The following is a 21,070-nucleotide window of genomic DNA, read 5'->3' as shown; positions in this document are numbered from 1 at the left end:
CACATTCCGACCGGTCACTTTGGATACTTCGGATCGTTAGTCAAACATTTTTATTTTTTTATTTTTATTTTATTTTTGTTTAAGGGAGGGAGATTTGATGGTATATGTTAAATTAATGTTTTTACATTAATTTACTATCAAAATCTGGGGAGGAGTTTTGACGTGCATGTAGTGTGTAAGGTTTTAAACATATTAAAATACTACTCTACAGAAAAATATTAAGCTTATTTCATGGGTCGTACAAAACCTTAATACCTTAAGGAATTCCCAAGAAACTTTAGGGAATATTAATTTAAATCTTCTGTATCGTCATAATTATAATAATTGCAGAAACAATTGTTGTATTGAAAAATCGGAAACTAAATATATATTTTCACCCAAACAATTCGCGAATAAATAATATATGTATTTATAACTATGAAACAATTTTATATGTAGACACTATGCTCCCTGTATGAAACCGCCTATTTTATTATCTGGTCTTCAGCAAGTACGGCTCATTTTATCAATCATATTAGAATGCATTTATATTGAGCCAAATCGATTATACTAACTTTAAATTGTTGGATAGATTTTTATGAGATTCGTAGGTATTTCTACTCGCACTAAAATTGTAATATTTTTTATAAAATCATATAATACGAATATTGAAGGAATCGAGATGAAAACCGAAAATAATATAGCCCAAAACAAAATAAAAACACAATAACTCACATGAAGTTACCGTGGTGGAATTTCTGTAGCTAATAGAAATATTTTCTGTTGAAATGTTATTTTATAGTATTACAAAGTCTAGTAGTTTATGCGATTCTGATGAACCAAAATTGTTTTGACAACGGTGATAAATAATCAATTATATTTAATGGCTATAACGGTAGTATATTTGTACAACTCTAGTAATAAACATTAAGTTTATTTTCTCGTTGTATATAATTCGTCAAAACGACTTTGATTTATCGTCACGTGCACCACGAAACCGATTTGGATTTATTTAAGAATATGTTCAAGAAGTGTAATCGAAGCGTATTGTTCTTGAGCGCGCAAGAACGCGTACACCGTAGGACAGTTCACCGACAGATATTTTCACTACGAACAGGGGTGTAACACACACACACACATACAGACTTATGGTAGGTTATGAGATCCACATGTAATAAGTTTCGTTGAGAGCTCCATCATATAAAATTCTTTCTTAACTGGATAAAACCTGCGTAACTCATAATTTATTTATATAAAATATTATAGATTATATGAACCGAAAATCAATATACTCAATTAAAAATGTTGCCGTCCTCTATTAATAACATGCATCTCACAAGATTCGGGATTCGTAACAAATAATATACATATGTTATACAAAATGTCAATCAATCCCATAAAAACAGTACAACACACAACAATAGTATGCATCGTCGAAACGAGATCCGGCTAAAATTATGTCTAGAATTCAATCAGCACAAATGGCTTATGTAAATTCAGGAACTGCTTTAAAATTGAGGTTGGCGCAATTGTTCGAACTTATATTGCACTATTCTTAATTGATGCAAGTTTTTTTGTGTTAGACAATTTCTGCAAAATAAAACGAGTAAAACCGACCTTACTTAAAGTAAATTTAAATACAAAATTTAATAACATTCAGGTAGTAGGAATATTTTATACTTGTATAACCAATTTGTTTAATTAAGGCTGTAATGGAGGGTATACGGTACCACCATATACTACCTAATAAATTCGAATAAACTACGCATATATTTTGGTTTAGATTGCTTACTCTCTGTCATAGTTAAAAATTAAAGTAACACATATGTAATACAATTATGTATTTTTTATGATTAATTATAATTATTATTTTCGGTTACAATAACAGAATATTAGATATATTGAGTCCAGGCCCGGCTCAAGTGTTTAAACAAACGTAGGCGAAATTTAGTTTTGTCGCCCCTTACGTGTAAAAATTGTCCAAGAAAATTTCCGCACAAGACGTGGACCTGTGTCACCTACCCCTTGAGCCGCGCCTGATTGAGTCGAAGATTAGTCCAAAAGATAGTTTAATAAAACAGGATTTTTTCAATAAATTCAAAATATACTAATTACTTATATAAAAAAAATATTAAAATAATTGTATACAAATATATTGTTTTCAGTTTCAACTACAATATCTCTTTCGATGTTTAATATTGATATAAGTTGTAAAGTTATACAGATTCATATTATAACTGATTACATTACATATTATAGTAGAGTATTTATTATATTATATAAAGACCTGGGATATACATTTTTAAATCATAATAGATTTACATTTTTCAGACAATTTTAAATCGGATGTCGTAGTTTGTAGGGATATAATAGAATACGAGAGGTTATTCGAATAATAGTGCACAACATAAAATCGCTTTAACCCGTTATTGCTCGTGTGTAAAAATTTCCCTCGCATAGTTTTTAAGTTGTGAACTATAGGCTCATGCTTTGTTATGTTTTTTCTATATTCATAGTATCTTATAACGAACGATTTAAAAATATATTTATCTGTTGCCAGGCTCTTAATTGTTCTGATAAAAAAACTGATTGCATTTAAAAATCAAATAATTGTGTTTTGTGAGCGAATCCCTCTACGCGCGAGTAATAGCGTTTGCATTTTGTCATATTTTCATTTTTACTTGTTTATTTTTGCTTTCAATTTTTGATTTTGTTTTGCCGTTAGTTTTTTTATTCAAAATTATGATTGAGTTAATTACTTCGTGGTTAAATGAAGATATAGAATCACTAAATGATTCGTGTAGTGATGATAGTGAAAATAAGTTACATTTTATAGCACTTACATCATGATAATTATTTAAATTGTTTTCAATATATTATTTATGAACATTCAAAATTGGTATATATTATAATTTATAAAATATTTTTTATTAAAAATATACAATATTTATACAATATTTATAGTAAAATATACTATGTGAGTGGATCGCTCTACGCGCGAGTAACGGTGTTCAAATTTTAAGTGCGAGTAATGACGGGTTAATTTATCATTTATACATTTTAAATAACATAATTCATAAACAGTAAACACATTTTATTGGCACGGAACAGATTATACGAGATCCGTAAGGAACATTGCGATGTTGCTGTTACTAGGATCTCGGATAATACGCTTGTAACCAGATTTGAATGTACACAATAATAATATTTAATTCACACACTCGACGGTAGCGCATTCTGTGATTCACACACCCTAACCATTTCACACACTAAATTCTTAAAAACCATGTTTTATGAGATCCGGTCAATTTATTAAAAATACTTAATAATAAGTCATATACGACCCAATGAAGTATGAAAGCGTTCTGGGATCCAGCGTTTTGGATCTCAGAACGAAAAAGGATCTCGCATAGCTGCTCATTTTTCCTATTGCGGATTTCATTGCATACACTGCGTAAACGCGCGCGCGCGCGCGCACACACACACACACACACACACACACACACACATTGTCCCTACTGGGCATTTTTGTTTTAAAATTATCATTAATTTAACACCACGCATCATGTTAATTATAACATAATTTTATTGAGATCCATTTAAAAAATTTAGTAAAATGTATTATATTTTTAGACAATCTAAAATGTACAATCTTGAACGTATTTATTAGATTAAAATGTTTACACATGACTGCATATCGCCTAAAACTATAAATTCTCTCGAATACCGATTTCTACGGTATTTGATTTTGTTCTCGTCTATTTTTAGATACCTGTTGTTTTGGCCCTTAGAATTTTTAATCTTGCCCCGGCTGGGATTTTATCCTGCGGGTGCGCTTTGCACACACACACACACAGACAACAATATGTACCAAAATGATTGAATAAAACGTAAAATAGTGCTTACGTAGTTGTTTCTCTTGGATACAGGTAACGCGCGGGTCACCAGGGTAACGGAACGCTGCGCCGTGCAGTGGCGTAAGCGATTTTTAATTGTCCACCGCCGCCCACCGACAGACACGCTGCACTAGTGTACGGCAATAATAGTATATTTTACACACCTCTACGCTTTTACTCGTATCTCGCTCTTGTGATGCAGACCTAATGGAATGTCTCGCGACGAGTGTTGAGTGCAAGTAGTAGACGGTCGCCGTCGCGCGATGAGTCATAACATAAGATATGTCGGCGGCAGCATCTTCGGTACACGCATAATTGACTCGACTCGAAGAAAGGATTCAGGCGCGTGGAGAGAGGAGATGTGGTCAAAATTCGAATAGTCCAATCGATCGTTTCAAAACTCGTACGTATCTAAGGGGCTAAACTGGTGCGCGCGGCTCGTATTACAATATTTTTCATGATCACCGAACGCATACGTTAATATTGAAATCGATCATGACAGTCCTCGACAGTGAAAATAGTTCGGTTTTTTTCAAAGGTTTCTCGGGCTACCATCTTCGATTTGTATTGATTTACGAAAACTTTCAAAGTCTCGTTACAATCGTCATCGCAACGAATCCAAATCGTTTGGCCTCTCGAAATCTAGTTCAATATACCACGGGAAACAGGCGCGATGCTTTCGAGAGTGCAAAAAAAAGAACAACAGTAATAATAATAATAATAATAGCTGCTGTAATTGCCCACGTCGTTTCCTCGAGGAAACGTGTATCGGTCAACCGATATAATACAGACAAAGAGTCATTATAGTAATGGACTGCTAAACGTGTAATTATGGCGTGTGTTCGTGATTTATAGAAATAAGTGGTATATAAGTACGTCTTAATTAAATTATGTCCATGTTCGAAATCATTCGCCTACCGTTGTCCACTAATCGTTTTCCGCGGCCAGTTAATTCGTTACTATTGTATACAATATGCATATATATATATCGCCCGATTCTTTCAACTTGGAACAGACTACGAAATATATAGGTATTGCAGGGTATATAATATACTTATATCTGGAAAAATATCAGTTATTTGTTTATTGCTTCTGTTGACAGTATTTAAACGTTGTTTACAATGTATTATTTCATATTTCTGTTTTCACTATTAACATTACCGTTTTCATTAATATTTAATAATAGAACGGTGATCTGAAACGTTTGACCTCCTCCTACTTGAAATATATTTTTTTTGCGAAATTAACGATTATAACATCAGAGACACTATACTGGTTTATTGATAAAAACATTGACGTACACATTTTTAAAACATTTTCATACATTACTCATAATTTCTTGTGTAGATAGTCTGAATCACGTTCGAATAACCATTAGTAATAGCACTTTATGAAAGTTTACGATTCATTTAGACTGTTACGTAGATACGAATCGTTAACTCGTAATATACTCGTACGTATATTATTCAAACGGCAACGATAAGCCGCCGTCGAGCGTTTTCGCGTGCGCCAAAAACAACACATGCGTCGCGATTGCCCACCCGTAATCTTATAATCTCTTACGCGCACGGATATCCTCAAAACTGAACTGTTACATTGTTTTTAAATACCGTCGGACGAGACCCTCGTGGGCCTACCGGTGTTCACCTCGGTACAAACGACGTTGCTACTTGAACCCCGCGTCTAAATGCGCATGACGTTGGCAAGTGTCTGCAGTAAGACGTATATTATAAAATATACGTATATTAACGCAGCGCACGACGATAATTAAAACGATGGAAAATAATAAATAATATTATACAACGTTCCAACCCTCCGTGCCACGGGCTTATAAACCATTCGGTAGTAAGTAATAACATTTGATTTTCGTTGTTCGTTTTAATTTTTTAATTTACTATCCCTCTCTGTCTCTGAAAACCGGTTGTACATGACGTGCACATTATATATATATATATATATATATACAGTTATGGTGTGCTGTATATAGTGTATACCGCGAGATAATACGATTCGAGATCCGATAGGGTGGTTGCTTATAGTTGTGTCTGACGACGATATGAATAACAGTGTAATATATTTATTTTCAAAACCCAGGTCGTCGGTGATGGAGCACCTGCGGGGATGTTCGGTTTGGTCGACAGGTGTTAACCCGGAGCTCGCGATCGACCTGCCTCAACTACCCAAACACGTGCCGTCCCGTATCGCCATGTCGTTTTTCGTAAAGCATATACAGAACAATAGCGACTGCACGAACAACACGTACACTGTACGTCTGTTATTGTTATAATATCCGTGTTATCATTTGGCCGAATTTCATATCTCGCTAACGAATAACGCCGTGGTTCGCGGCACGAACTGCGGAATAATTCGCGGAGAATGCACACGAAACAAGTGAAGGAGAACGCGTATCTTACATTGTGATATGCTAATTTATTACTGCGGTGTGTCATTGTCGTCGGTAGGTTGCAAAAATATTCCGTAAAACTTATAACTGTCAATTGAAAAATAGATCGGACGTTTGTTATACAATCTACTATTGTTCACAAAATCTGCATGAAAGCGTTACGATAATTTTTGCAGAAAAAAAACACGCTCCGCAACGGTATAATACAACGCGTCGTGTACCTACGACATGCGATTATCATACATTGCCGCGACTGATAATATTTGTTATTTTTTTTTCCAAAAATGGAGAAAAAACCACTTTCATCTAAGTGCGTATAATGGACGGTATTGTTATTTATAATTAAATGAATTTTTAATACACCACGTTCAAATCTAATTAAATTTACGTTATAGCGTGGAAAAGTGATATTATTTTGTTATTCTTCGTGGAATATCCGATAAGAAACTGTATGTAAATAAATAAGTTCAAAGTATAAGCTGAAAACAACCTTTCAACGCGTCCCGACTTTATACATTTGAAGCTATGAAGTTTTAGCAATCGAGTCGAAATCATAGCGATACGCAGGATGGAATTTCATTGATTATTAACATCACGATTATTTGTATTATTATTGGCACTAAATACAAATTTTGTATTGTTAACGTCATATGAATACAAGTATTATTAACGTTTACTGCGGGGTTATTACATGAATTTGAACAACATATTATTATGTACAAGTGGTTTATCATTGTGTTCGATAAAAAGTTCAAGTTCCATGTACTGGAAACACGTATTACGTATATCATCTACTACATAAAACTACGATAATAAATACAAAGATATAACTGTACGTTTTATAATCCGTTTTAAAAGAAGATTGGAAAATTAAATAATATATACATATAAGATGATAAAATCATAACACAAATCCTTAGCGCTGGACTATGTAGTCGTATTAAAAACGAATTCGGTGAGGAAATACTATACGATCTTCGAAGACCCGCACAAGAAGCAATGTTGACGATTAGCGTGACTAAATGAACGATATTTTGGACTTGGTCGGAGAGAATAATCCTTCTTTTTGTCGGCACCGTGCGTGGTCGTTTGTACTTACTTTTACCGTTATCCATTGGTGTACCCCCACGTGCACACGTCCCTTTTTTCGCGATTATTATATCATATATAATATACTATTTTTTTCGCCGCTATTCATCATTACGCATCGTTAAATATTCGCTTGTTACAAGCCTCGAGGCTCGTAATGATCAACTCTTTTGTATAACAACAACAACGACGACGACGATTTATACGTTCATAGAAAGAAATGATATTAGCGAAAGAGAAATATGTATACGACATGTAGATAGGTACGTGTACAATGTACCGGGGAAAGTCGTACACACAGGTTTACTGCAGGTAGCCAAACTGCAGTTGTCAATACGTTTGTATTATACGCCCACCTATCTATAACGTCTCTACTATGATTTCACCGAGTACATAGGAAATAAAAATGGACTTTTATAAACTGTTCGTGATCTCGGCAGGCGCGCGGTAATTACCGCCGCGGTCGCGGTATTGTATAGAAAATAAATATTCTGCGTTTGGTCCGATTCTCCGATCCGAACTCCTTTATCGCGTTCTCCCTATCGAACGCCTTCACTCTTGCACCATATTTTTATTATAGGAGCACGTATTATCGTCGTTCTGCGGACGCGGCTAGCATCTGTCGTGGACGTACGCGCTATTGACGTCAAAATTGTTTAATTTCTATTGTCTGTAACTTTATCCGACAGGACGCTGCAACAACTTGGACGATAACGCAACACCCGTGCGCGCTTACCAAATTCGTTTGTCTTGCGGTCGACTCGTGTCGTCTCGTGTTCAGTTGATTGAACATTTTTTTTTTCTTCTCCGTAGGCACATTATTTACACACACCCTAATAAAAGCCGTATGTATTACGCGTCCGGGTGCCCATAGTTTTCATACCAGTTTTATTTTAATTTTATTAAATTTAAAATTTTCCCGACTTGATAGTCATCTAACATCGTTGCGCCAGTGTAATTTATATTTTCCGTACCTGTTCTACGCGTGCGCGCACGGATTACCCGCTGTAATGCTGTAACGCCATTGAGTAAAAACGTGCTGCGTTTATAATATATGTCATTGTAATACGCACTTCCGATGGAAAGTCAACCGAGTCGCTCTTGCGGAACACTACCACCTTGGGCGTGTCGCGCGCGCGCGCCCGTTCTTGTAAATTTCTTTTCGTTTCGAACACATCAAAACGAATTAATTAGGAAGCATTATCCACACGACAAGTGTTACGCAATTTCCATTCGCGAAAACAATCGACACGACACATAATGTCCATACGGGTATGGTGTGTGTACGTGCGATCGCCACGGTCTGTCGCGGAGTTTAATGAATTTAAATCTGTACACACCGAACGAATTTAGAAAATGTACTTTTATTTCAGCAAATCAATATACATTATTCCCCCCCCCCCCCACCGATAATGATTATTTGACCTCGACGATTTATTATGGGATTCTATAGATATGTGATGCAATTGTTTACGTTATGTGAACAATATATTGTTCAAAAAACGGATGCGCTCATTGGTCTTGTTGAATATATTTATGTACGTTTGACGAGAATTACAGGAGATTTATTGTTTATTTCGAGAAATTAATACAAAGACGAACTAACCATTCTGTAACATTTGGATAATTATAAGTAAAAGAAACGATGTTTTTCACCTATTAAACACCTTTATCGTCGTCCAATTACTCCAGTGAAAATGTGAAATGAAAATAAACATTTGAATTTTTGTATGTTGTATACAACACAATAATCCGTTGTTAAATGATCTGCGTACTAGTGCTTTAAAAATAACGTACATGTAATAGTATATATGTACACACGATATCCAGCAGTCAAAACCCATCATGACGTATTGCACATACGCTCTGCTATTATTCGCGATGCAATCAGTTTCAACTGAATCCCATTACGATACGTCTTGTTAATTATACCGTCTCATCAATTGTCATCGGGTTAATTGAATACTGAAAACGATATCGAGCTAGTTTTTTTACACCACGTGTATCTCGTCAGGTAAAAGATTTTTTTTCACGTTGGGTCCTTTTGCACTGTCACGATAATAATAATTAAATCTAACGTAGCAGCTATAACGTCTGTAATCGTGAGTCTTAAAACCGCTGTTACAGCCATCGTAATGGACTTTTAGATTTTAGTGATTTTTAATTGAATCGATTGGCTAATGAACTCATTACATTATAATTTGGGTACGACCGTACGCCGCGTGCTATCGTCTATATAAATTATCTACCTACAAAATATGATATTTCGTTTACAACAGTCGCCGTTTAATCGTCGAATAGAAATGATGCGTAGTACCGAAACGTATTTTTTTTTAACTGCGGAACCCGACGAATCCGTTCGACGAGTCAAAAGTCTACGTTAAACACGCGCGTGCACCGCATTCGCCTACGTGTGCAGCGGTATTCGCGCTCGATCATATCTGACCGGGCTTTACCCGAATTTTTATTTCTCGGGAATCCGATCGGACCGCAACCGATGTCGAAAGAAATGTTTTTCCTAAATAATGTCGATGACCCATCATCGACGTACGTACGTGTCCTTGTGTGCGCGCGTTCGTACGCGGAGAGAGACGTGTATAGAACATGTATGCATTTAGATGTACGCGTGCAATCGGATCGCGCGGATTTTTTTCTTAATAATGTTTTCGTCATCCGACGGGTGACGTGCTTGGACACGCAATATGTATTATAATTGTATGATAAACGTGTTTATTATACCGTTTGTCCGGTGCAATTTTTGCCCGAGGTCACGTGTGTGCGTGTGTGTAGCATGTACTGTACACACACGTTACAGCGCGCATCACATTATCTTGAAGGTTTAGGGTGAAGGATGGGATGGGAACAACGGCGCAGGGTATTGTGCGTTGGACGACCTTGGGCTGGAAGAGGCGAGCCAAAGGGGTTGATCAACAACGGTCCAGCGGCCGCGGTGGCTGCGCAAGCGTCGAGCTCTCATCGGAAATTCCCCGGCGCCGGTGAACCGTGTGCGTGCTTGTGCGGCTGCGACTGTGACGGTCAGCGGCGGTGGTGAGGTTGGAGGGAGTGAGCGAGAAGGCCGACGCGTTGTGGAACGGTGAGGAGAGGGCGGGGGTCACACAACACGCGCGCGCGCACACATATACGTAGCCGGAGGCGGCGGCGAGCAGCTACGCGGCTTTGGGATTTTTAATGGTTCGTCTGAGCAGCCGGATCAGTGTGTTGCCGCGAACTGGTTGCGGACGGTTGTGCATCGTCGTCGTCGGAATAGTTTTCGTTTCGTTTTTTTACGTATATTTGTTTGTTTTTTTTTTCCAGCCCGTATTTATTTAAATTTTTTTTATCCTTTTCTATTTTCTGTTGCACGCGCAGTGCGATATTGTGCGTCGTCGCTGGATAAAGTTTACGTGCAGTTTCGTGTATATTATAATATTACGCTCTCTCGTTCAGTGCGCGCGCGTGTGTGTTTTTCGTGTGCTTGTGCAGTGCGCGTGTCACGTAAAATGCGTCGTGGACACATACCGGATTAAATACATTTTGCTTACGGCGTATACGTGTCTTGTACTTATCTACGTGTAAACAAATATATAAATACAAAACGACCGAGTTGAGACGCACGCGTAGAGATTTCAAATATTGCCATCCACATGCGCCGGAGCGGGTGCGTGAACTAGCGGATCAACTACGCTTTCCGCGGGTGGTTTGATGTGCCTCGTCTGCGCCGACCATGTTTGGTTCCATCATGAATCGTTTCCAGACATTCTCGCCGGTCACGTCGCCGAAAATGTCCCGGCGCAAGTTCAAGAGCCCCGCGCACAGACGCAGCCTGAAGGATGAGTACAGGGACGTGCAGTCCGAGCCCGAAGACGTGTGCTCGACTGCGACGCCACTCGCGCAACCGTCGCGACCGTTACCGTCGGCCAGCGATTATCGGCGTCGCAGCGGACCGCTACTGCCGCCGCAGCAGCATTACCGACAGACGATGCGGCCGGACGCGGGCGGACCGCCACCGCCGTCGTCCGCAACGTCATCTGCGGTGAAAAAGAACCGCGGCCGCAAGCAACAGCAAATGCTGCTGCTGAGCAAGTCCAAGTCCACGGCCCGACTGGACATATCCGGTCCGACCGAAGCGTCTCCGGTAATGCAGAGCAACTATCGCCACGGATCCAAGTCCATGGGAAGGCTGGACGGTCTTAAACAGGTTCATATATTATAAATACATATAGATATTACGTCCCCCGCGATGTCGTCTCTCCTTTCTTACATGTAAACGGTGTGCTGCGCGTGTGCTGTCTGATTAAACGAAACTCACGAACTCTTCATTAGACCTCGGTCAGTTTGGTGCGTTTAGATTTATTTATTTTTTCATCGACAACGGAATTTGAGACGTATATTACATTCCATTCGATTCGGTAGTTTACCGAAAACGTTCGACGCGCGATCAACGAGTTTCCTACGGTGCCCGTTAACCAGAATCACAGATAATCATACCTAGAACATTTGTACCTTTTTATCGTTCGTGTGGTATTGCGCAAGTGCATTTTATTAATTTGTTAACGTCGTTCCACGTGCGGTTTACAATTGTATCTGCGCACGCGGCGTGTTGTTGTACAGATCACAACTACCATTAGCACTACTACTACTACTACTATTACTACTACTACTACTACTACTAATACTTATACTATTACTAATACTATTACTATTATGTGTAAATGCCTGTCGGCGAACGAAACGAAGGCTGTAAAAATGATTGCGACTTAAACGTGCGCACTAATTTCGCGATCAGAAATTTATATATATAGACTAGTTTACGTGAAAATACAATAAAATAAATGAGAATGTTTAGATGGATGCGAGTGGAGTAACACGAGAAAGAAACGAATATATAAGAGGTAGTATTGATGTAGCGCGTCTATAGTGGAAAAGATGAGAAAAAAATAGAATGAGACGGTTTGAACATGTGATGAGTCGAGAGGAAACAAATATAGTAAGAGGTGTTATGAAAATGAACGTTGAAGGGAAAAGAGGAAGAAGAAGACCAAAAAAAAAGATGGTTAGATATGATTGAAAATAAAATAAGGTTGTATTGCGTAGGGGATGTAGAAAATTGAGACTAGTAGTGGTTCAGGACAAGGATGGCCGACCTCAAATATTTGGGAGAAAGGTGAAGGATAATAAGTTTTTGCGTTTCGTCCCCGCTACGCAGATTATTTAAAAGTAAACATACAAAGTATATATTAATAACGAGTGCGTTTGGATACAAATATACAGATTACATAATCTGATCGATGCAAACAATGACTTACGATACAGAAATTAAACAACGTCGACTGCTGCTTGCACTGTTACACAACGGTTATACATGACAACCCGTCGACTCTGATTGTAAAATCATTGAGTAAAACCATTTTGGTTGACAGATATATATTAACATTTTGTAACGATATCGATAGAGTTACACATTATTTACGTGAAAATGTTCCAACTACGCGTGTGAGACCCTCCAGTGGAAATAATCACTTCTATTGCGCAGCCGTGGCAGCAGTAGTCTCGTTAAGACATCGTTTGTTCTTCCAATATACGCTTCGCGCTGCATCGCTATTGCTGGGAAAGGTTTTTTTTTTTTTATTCATTCTCGGTCTACTCGGGGAAAACAAAAGGTACCCCGAACGGTGCTGAGGGAAGCATGTATATATATGCTTGCGCATCAAGCAGAGAGGTCGTTTTTTTATTATGAACCGTAAAGTAGGGGAAAAACACGCCACACGCACACCACGTACTGGTCTTGTATTGACGTAATTTGTCTACTGCGTTGTTTCTGTAAAACCAATCGACGGTGATGCTCTTGCCCAGTGCATCTCATATGATGTTATTGCTACGCGTATCTACACCAACATGAGTTTTGAAACAAAATATGTGGCATTCCACTCGATCCCGGTGTACCGCGTGCGTCTGAGGAAATCGGTCAGGTGTTGTCGCGTGTGGTCACTGTTGATATTACGAACGAAGGACATTTCTTCTACAGTGATAATAAAAAGCAAAGTGTTATGTATAGACGTTATCATCTACAGAAAACGTCGGTGAACGGCTACTATTATACCACGGTAGTTTGTTGGCAATGATGTACACGTTCGTTAAATTGCGAACATATGTAACTTCAGTACATTGTATACGCACAAACGTGCCATCGGTACCATGTATATATATATATATATATATATATAGTAAGAACCCTTAAATCGACAGTAGTGGTGATACTGAATTTTATGGTCACATATTTGTTTACGATGACCGACATCGTAAAAAAATATTTAACTAACCCCCGTCAGTCGGCTGCAGTACCAAGAAGACTTGAAAATACATAATAAAAAGAACACTAGAAATCACATTTTAACGGTGCCACTTTGAAAATTAAACAACTCGAAAATGCACATAAAATAGAAACGTAAACGAAAATAAGTAAATAGGTACGTTAACGAATTTGTATTTAATATTATAACGACCTGGAGTGACGTCGATCTGAACATTTTATGTTCCATAGAAATCATATCGTTATAAGAACTGTATTGTAGAAATAATAATGAAAATCGAGATGAGATCGTCAAGGACGGCGGTGTATAATCGAATAGGATGCTGGATATTATAATCTACATACTTAACATGCGTATAATATTATGTATATACGACTGTATAAGAACGACGGCATAGACGGAACGCATATAAACATCGCGAAGTCTCGATTTACCGAAGACGTTTATTACGTGTTACAATATAAGAATACCTAATAAACGTTGGATAAATTACTTTTTCGAAATGGCGATGGTTCCACGGCGCATGGCACGTATAAAACGTAATGCGAACCGCTGTACTACATGAGCGTCCGTCGCAGCCTACACCGTGATAGTTCTTTGTTTTAATTGCGTGCTTCAACCGTCCCCGGGAAGCGATGATATTCTGGTTTATGACCGACACGGGTGTGTATATTTTCCGTTTAAAATTGTACACGAGTACCATGTGAATGGCTACGTAATACAACGGAAAAATGAAATTTATTAATATTATGTACCGGAGCCGATTTCCAGTATCGCCGGCCGATAGGGAAATTAACTAAACAAAAAAAAAAAAACGGAAATTCCCGTTTTCGAAACTTCTCGCCCTAGTTCACTCGCGCGGCATGTTTAATTAGGTGCGATATTTAAATATCCGCCTGTAGGTGCATGCGTATTGCGTTTTGATGCACACGCTTGAAGTTATTGTACGTGTTTTGTGACGATATTATTTTCATATTTCGACGGGAAAAAAGTGAAACGTCGGTAAAAACAATATTGAAATATAAGCGAAAATAAACATTATGACAAGCTTCCGCCGCCGTGTTATTCGACGCGCGATAAGTACCTACGCGTGTTTCACGAAAACAAAAAACCTCGTATGAAATTACAATGCGCGTATAGTACGCGTTTCGTTTTCGCGGATCGTTCATCTCTTCCGGTACGTACGTACAAACCTTTCGAGTGCGAGCCCGGAGAAATACGTGCGCAACCGATATCGCGTAACACGACGATGAGTCGCGAAAGTGCTCCTCGAACTGTCGTGGCACCGACAACATCTTCAACAATACACGGCACTCAGAAGTTCGCGCCGTACGTCAATAATTATCGAGTCGTGGTCAGTGGCATGTATAAGAGGGAGGAAGGTTGAGGGTTCAAATACACTCCCTCTCAGAAACGTATGGTTGGTACGGTTGATACGAAAAAGATGTGTAAAGGAACATTTAGACATCAATTAAACATTTAATATGTACAATTTACATCCCCCCCACCGAAATAATTTCATATACACGGCACTGCTCGTGGTGCCCCGATACACGCATAACTCGCCTGAACGCTCGTACTAGATGCGATATTCAGTACGGAAAGATGCTCCGGTCGTCCCTCGTGCTGCGTAACGATTTTGCTGCTGCCCTCGTCAACAGTGCGTTGTGGCGGAAAGAAAAAAATTTTCTTCTTCCGGGATCCAACGGTGTGACAATGTGGACATAGTGCTGTGTACTGTTTAGATTATTTATTTCAGCCGCAGCGGCTGGACTTCGAAAAAATATTTTTACCTCTCCCCGTGGAAGTGACGCGTGTGAGAAACGACAGTTTTTCCGTGGGTACACTATACGGCCCAGTGATGTGGACACGTACATCACAAAAATAGGTGTACCGCGCGGCATACTTATCACGCCGACGTGTTCTTTTCGTGGATAAATGACAAGGGGAAAATAATTATCATAATAATAATCCGTACGAGATAATATCGCACATCTTATGTGCGCGCGTTGTTTTGTGCGCGAATGGACGCACCTCCACCGTGGTCGGAACGTACCCGAATCGCGTGTACCGGCAGTACCACTACGTGTCGTGCACCTAAACACAGTGTAATGACATTAACACACATTCGACGTGCGACTGCGATATTTTTGCGGCTTGGCCGTTAACCCGTTCGACGCCCACGCGGCGTATACGTGCACGTGTTATACAATCCGCAACAAGCGGGTCAAATCGGACTCGATGTTATTTCCCCCTCGGCTGAAGGACCGCCGTTCGTAACTGCAGCGAGCGTGCGCGTCTCCCGAGTCCTCGGAAAACAATAGTCGTAGTAACGCCATAAATACCGAAAACGATAACGGCGAAAAAGCCACTGCGTCCCGAGTGTTTGTCGGATAGGTGCGGTTCGGCACGTAAAAAATAAAAAAATAAAAAACTATGCGCGTGTACGTTTCCGTCGCGCATTATTTTCGAGGACCATCCCGTCATTGTGTTTCGCCGGCGTGTGTCATCGTCATGTGTACAACATCGATACATACATACAGTGTGTGTGTGTGTTAATATGCGCTGTACAGCGTATGTGTAAAGATAAACCGTTTGTGGATTTGCCGTCTTCGTCGTCGTTAATCTTTCGTGGCCGCGCGTTGTTATGCGTTTACCATAATACCTAATAATAATAATAATAATACGCGTTCACCTCGGGTCGTATCGAACGAGCTGGCGGCGCGTGCTGTGGGCGCTGCCGTCCATTTTGCCAGCCCTGGTTGGAAATTACAATGGTGCGCGTGACCTGCAAACACTACCGAAACGCACGCGTTGTACTACAATAAAATTAATGTAGGTTAACCGTTTACCAGTTACAGGTACACACCACTGGTGTGAGGGTGATTTCCGTTCGTGACCACAGGACCATTTCCCTTCTATAATAGTCTTGCGACAGGGTTAACACTTTTGACCGGATTCTTCATCGTTTTCCAATCACTATAGGGTGCCGATAATAACATCAGAGTCACCTATTCATTTGAATCGTTTAAATAGATTCATAAACAATTATTTAACATATATGATTCTTTAAATCGATATCAAAAGAACAAAAGTTTTCAAAGAAAAATATGTCTTATACATATTTCGCTTCCTGTTTTTTTTTTTTTATCGTTTCCATAATATTGTAGCGCTTATTCTTATTATTTTTCATAAAATAATGCATAGCACAGTAACACTTAGTGCTATAAAATTCGAGCTCTGATAATAACTGACTACTACTATGCAATTTACGTTTTAACGCAGTTACAACGATTGCATTACGAACAGTTGCACGATTGTTTCCGATTCTGTTCAGACACACGAACGCATCCTATGTATACCTCCCGTCGGTTATCCGTTCGTGATGGTCTCGACTGTAAAATTGTCCTGTTTGAATAATGTGTATTTCGTAATTCGATATTTCGTCATAAAATATATCATTGTATTTAATACAATATGTACCTGTTGTGTGCATAATTTTATAATATATATATATTTATATTATGTGTGTCGTCTCCACTGCGCGAATGGAGAAATCGTTTTTTAATATGCACACGTAGTATGTATATCACAATATCGTATGCATATGGATGTGTTACATTTATGTTCCCCGCGTAATTTCGTTGTACATTCGTATTACATAAAATATTTACTATACACCCGGGCCCAACAAGTAATTTTTGTTGAGACTCGGGAAGATTAAAATAATAAACAAATAAGGTCCAGGGGGATAAAATGTATACTGTTATATTATTTACTATAGTTATAGCTAAAGATTTTTGAAAAAATTATAATATTTAATTGCATTTGCAATTTAAGGTGATAAATCAAATAAAATATCCATTTTGTTTTTAATTAATCATAAAAGTGATTTGAAAAAAAAACTATAAAATTAAATAAAATATGAAATTTACCCCCCCGTTTCATATAACATCATTAACAATTGCTGATAATTTCTGCGTCACTTCCCAAGCTTGTTCAATGTAAAAAAAAAAAAAAAAAATACGGACTGTATACACTAAAAATAAAAGTTTGAAACAAAAAAATAGGATTTGCTGTCAGTCAGTTGCAATGTTGTTAAAAATACCTTTCAATAGTATTTCAAATAGGTATTTAAATACTTCAAATAAAAATTATTAAAATATTTATTTTAATACCTTTGCTAATAAGTATTTAAATATACAAATATATTCAAAAAATATTTCAAATACTTTTCAATACATTTTTTTTAACTTTTGTTGTTGTCAGATTCTTATTTTTCAAAACATTACAACAAAATTATATTAATTTTTAGTGAGTAGTGACTATTAACCAACGTAATAAATTAATGTTAACGTTAATTAACGAACAACGAGTGTTGGAGTATGTGAGTCTGTGGGATACTGGGATTCGGGATGTCGCCGTGTTATGATACTATAAAATATGAAAATGTCAAACAGGAAATATTATTTTCCCCGTAATATCTTTAAATATATTTTGTCGCAAGATCGAGGTGGGTAGCTTTGGTCTCCACGCAACGAGATTAGTCTGTCCAGGAACTTCTTACGCAGCAGAGTGATTATTTCCCTTAAAATGTGACAAGTTGAAATCAAAAATTTTTTTTTGCTCATTTGATCTAAATAAAGTGAAAGAAAATTACTGAGCTCAGTAGGTATTTTTATATGGTTACTACAAGACTTGTTACACTTCAAGAGAAACAATCCCTTTGCTGCGTGAGAAGTTCCCGGACAAACTAATCTCGTTGGGTGGCCAATATTACCCACCTCGATCTTGCAACTTGGGGCTGTGTGATTTTTTCTTATAGGGATACACTATGTCATAAGTTTACCAGAACAAAGTTTGAAATTTCTATGAACTTAAGCAAAAAAATTGTCGTGTCCTCAACGAACTTGATGCGTTATCCAGTGATGATAAATTTTATGGTATAAGTATAGTCGCCTGTAAGGCTAATAGGGAGGGTCATATGCCCGATATTGTTTTTCACTATTAAACCTTAACTTTTCCTGAAGAAAATAATTTTTTTTAAATAAATAAATTTAATTTATAGCAGATTTAAATCTGACGTCGGTGCCTATCATAACCGTTTACTCGTATGTTGTATTGATTTGACGATCGCCCGGAGCGCGGCGCGACTAAATTATGATAATATGACATTTCAATCGGTCAATTATCTGCGTGAGAACCGTGCTCATGCGCTTGCGACGGTGGCAAATTATGGGGAAAGCGTTAATTATTGTATTATACAAGATTGCAAAAACTATTATTTGATCCGACGCTTCGACTGCAGAGCACAGTGATCGATAGGATTCGGAATAATGGACGTGGAGACGAATAATAACAGTATTATTCTCACATTTTTTTTCTGGCATACATGTGTGTCAGACGACCCCGGAGTATAGTATGTGCACTACACACACGCAGCTGGTACACAAAAAGACAAGTCTTTTGTGTATAATTTCTTATTATGTTTGTCGTTCGATTACGAATGTTGTTTTTTCGTCCGTTCAAAGACTCGTAGTTCTCTTAATCCTCCTCGATCAGAGGCAGACGTAACAATAATAATATATAAAAACTTCTATAAACGAAACGTCGGAAAACGAGTTTCGTATACACCGCTCCGGTGTCCAAGGGGTGGAGTTAATATATATATATATATATATATATATATAAGTACTTGTGCGTTTACTGTTGCTGCAGCGGTGGTGTTGTAGAAGAAGTTTGTTGGTGTGATGATGTGTGGGTATACCTTCAAGAAATCAGCCTTCGTCATGTATATTATATGTGGTGGCGTTCTTTACCTCGGGCCGTAAATACTATCCGTGTGTACATATGTGTATAAATTAACGCCCCAGGCTCTTCTCGTACCTACATAATATTATCATCTCTCTTGGATTAATATCGCGTTCGTATGTCCCGTGCGAGGTCGAGAACATAGCACGAGGGGAAAAAACAATAAACTCCGGATCAAACGAAAATCCTTACCGGGAATATAAATTACGTTCAATTGCATATCATGTAGCGTTGATTTATGGGCGGAATTTTTGAAATTGATAAACGCCGCTGCCGTCGTCGCGATCACGTCGGCTTTTGTTTAACGTTATAAATATATAACGCGCGTATACAATATGTATTGGAATATTAATGTTGCGTATATATACGTTAATGGAACACCGCGAGGAAATTAAACCGCGTTTTTAAAAGTTTGGTTTTGTTTTTAAACAAACCGTGAGAAAACGCCGTAACGTAGAGTACGATATTGTGTACCACTTACTGTATTTAAATAATGATTAACAATAACACGTAAGAAGTATGTATGGACATGGAATCCATTTACTACCGACTTTATCGCGCACCCGGCCACCCGTGTATCGATGCATATTATGTACGTTATTGCTGTTTTCAATTAAACGATTAACATTTAAAACAGTCGAACGTAAAACCTGAGAACCGATTTCGTTTGCAGTTTGCGTATTACACATTACTTTCGGCTTCGGTATACATTATAATTGCGAGCGCAACAGGTTTTTCGAAATCGATGTCACCGGCCGCGTTGCAAGGAATAATACAGTGCGCGTGTGTAATGCGTACAGTTAGCCGTCGTCTCTGCGATATAATTTCGTCGAGTAATTTTTTTTTTATTCTCCCGACCGGAAACGAAAGGAAACGCACTTGGCGAAATGTGCATTATATTAATACACCGGGCGTCTGTAGATCTTAATAAGAGTATTTGAAAAATAAAAGTATCCACCACTAGCCTCCTGGCAGTCGCGTATCGCTTTGGAACTCGTCTTTGTAGGGACAAACTATTGGTGATTTAATCTTGCCGTTTTGTCCTCGAGCACGTTTTTCATCCTCTGGCTGCGGTCCGTCCAAAGGAACACGACACATACAGTGTACCCAATTACGATATTATATACACACGGTGTACACGGTGCATAACAGCACTCGTAAACCTTTTTGGCGTAGTAAAGTTAACGAAAGAAAAAAATGTAAATCGTTATCGATTGTGTTGTGTGCGTGTGTGTCCTGCAGAAGAAACGACGGACTATCCGCGTGGAACACGTGTACTTGTAATATGCTCTTGCACATGTATATCGTTATCGTACGAACGTCATTTATTGTATATATGTTCGAATATGAACGTTTTACTTTCGATTTCCAGAAAACATCTGTTATGCTGCTATCGCCGCCGTCGATATCGCATGCGTATAAAACACAATTATTGATTCGAACCGAGTTCCCGACGTATGTATTGATGTACGCTTTATATACGTTGCAGGACGACGTATTACTCGACAATTGAATTGTGTCCTTGACAGAATTCGATTCGAGTTCATCCATAAAAGACTCTAAACGTTATAGTGAACGCG

At 38.2% G+C, this 21,070-nt stretch overlaps 1 protein-coding gene across 3 annotated transcripts in view; it reads left to right on the top strand.

Annotated features, from left to right (window-relative positions):
- The window catches only part of LOC112685899 (rho GTPase-activating protein 20-like), a 232,048-nt gene that overhangs the window by 121,654 nt on the left and 89,324 nt on the right, over positions 1-21,070 (top strand). The window contains exon 1 of one of the 3 annotated variants that reach the window (XM_025557945.1): positions 10,574-11,566. The exons of the other annotated variants lie outside the window; for them this stretch is intronic. Coding sequence (XP_025413730.1) covers positions 11,093-11,566 — 474 coding nt within the window. The 5' untranslated portion in view covers positions 10,574-11,092. Of the gene's footprint in view, positions 1-10,573; positions 11,567-21,070 lie in introns of those variants that run through there. 3 annotated transcript variants of the gene reach the window in all.

Source organism: Sipha flava, unplaced genomic scaffold, assembly GCF_003268045.1.
Source record: "Sipha flava isolate LNK unplaced genomic scaffold, YSA_version1 298_pilon_pilon, whole genome shotgun sequence".
Taxonomy (NCBI): Eukaryota; Metazoa; Arthropoda; class Insecta; order Hemiptera; family Aphididae; genus Sipha; species Sipha flava.
The sequence above is the reverse complement of the archived record's forward strand: the minus strand, read 5'-3'. Positions and strand labels throughout refer to the sequence as shown.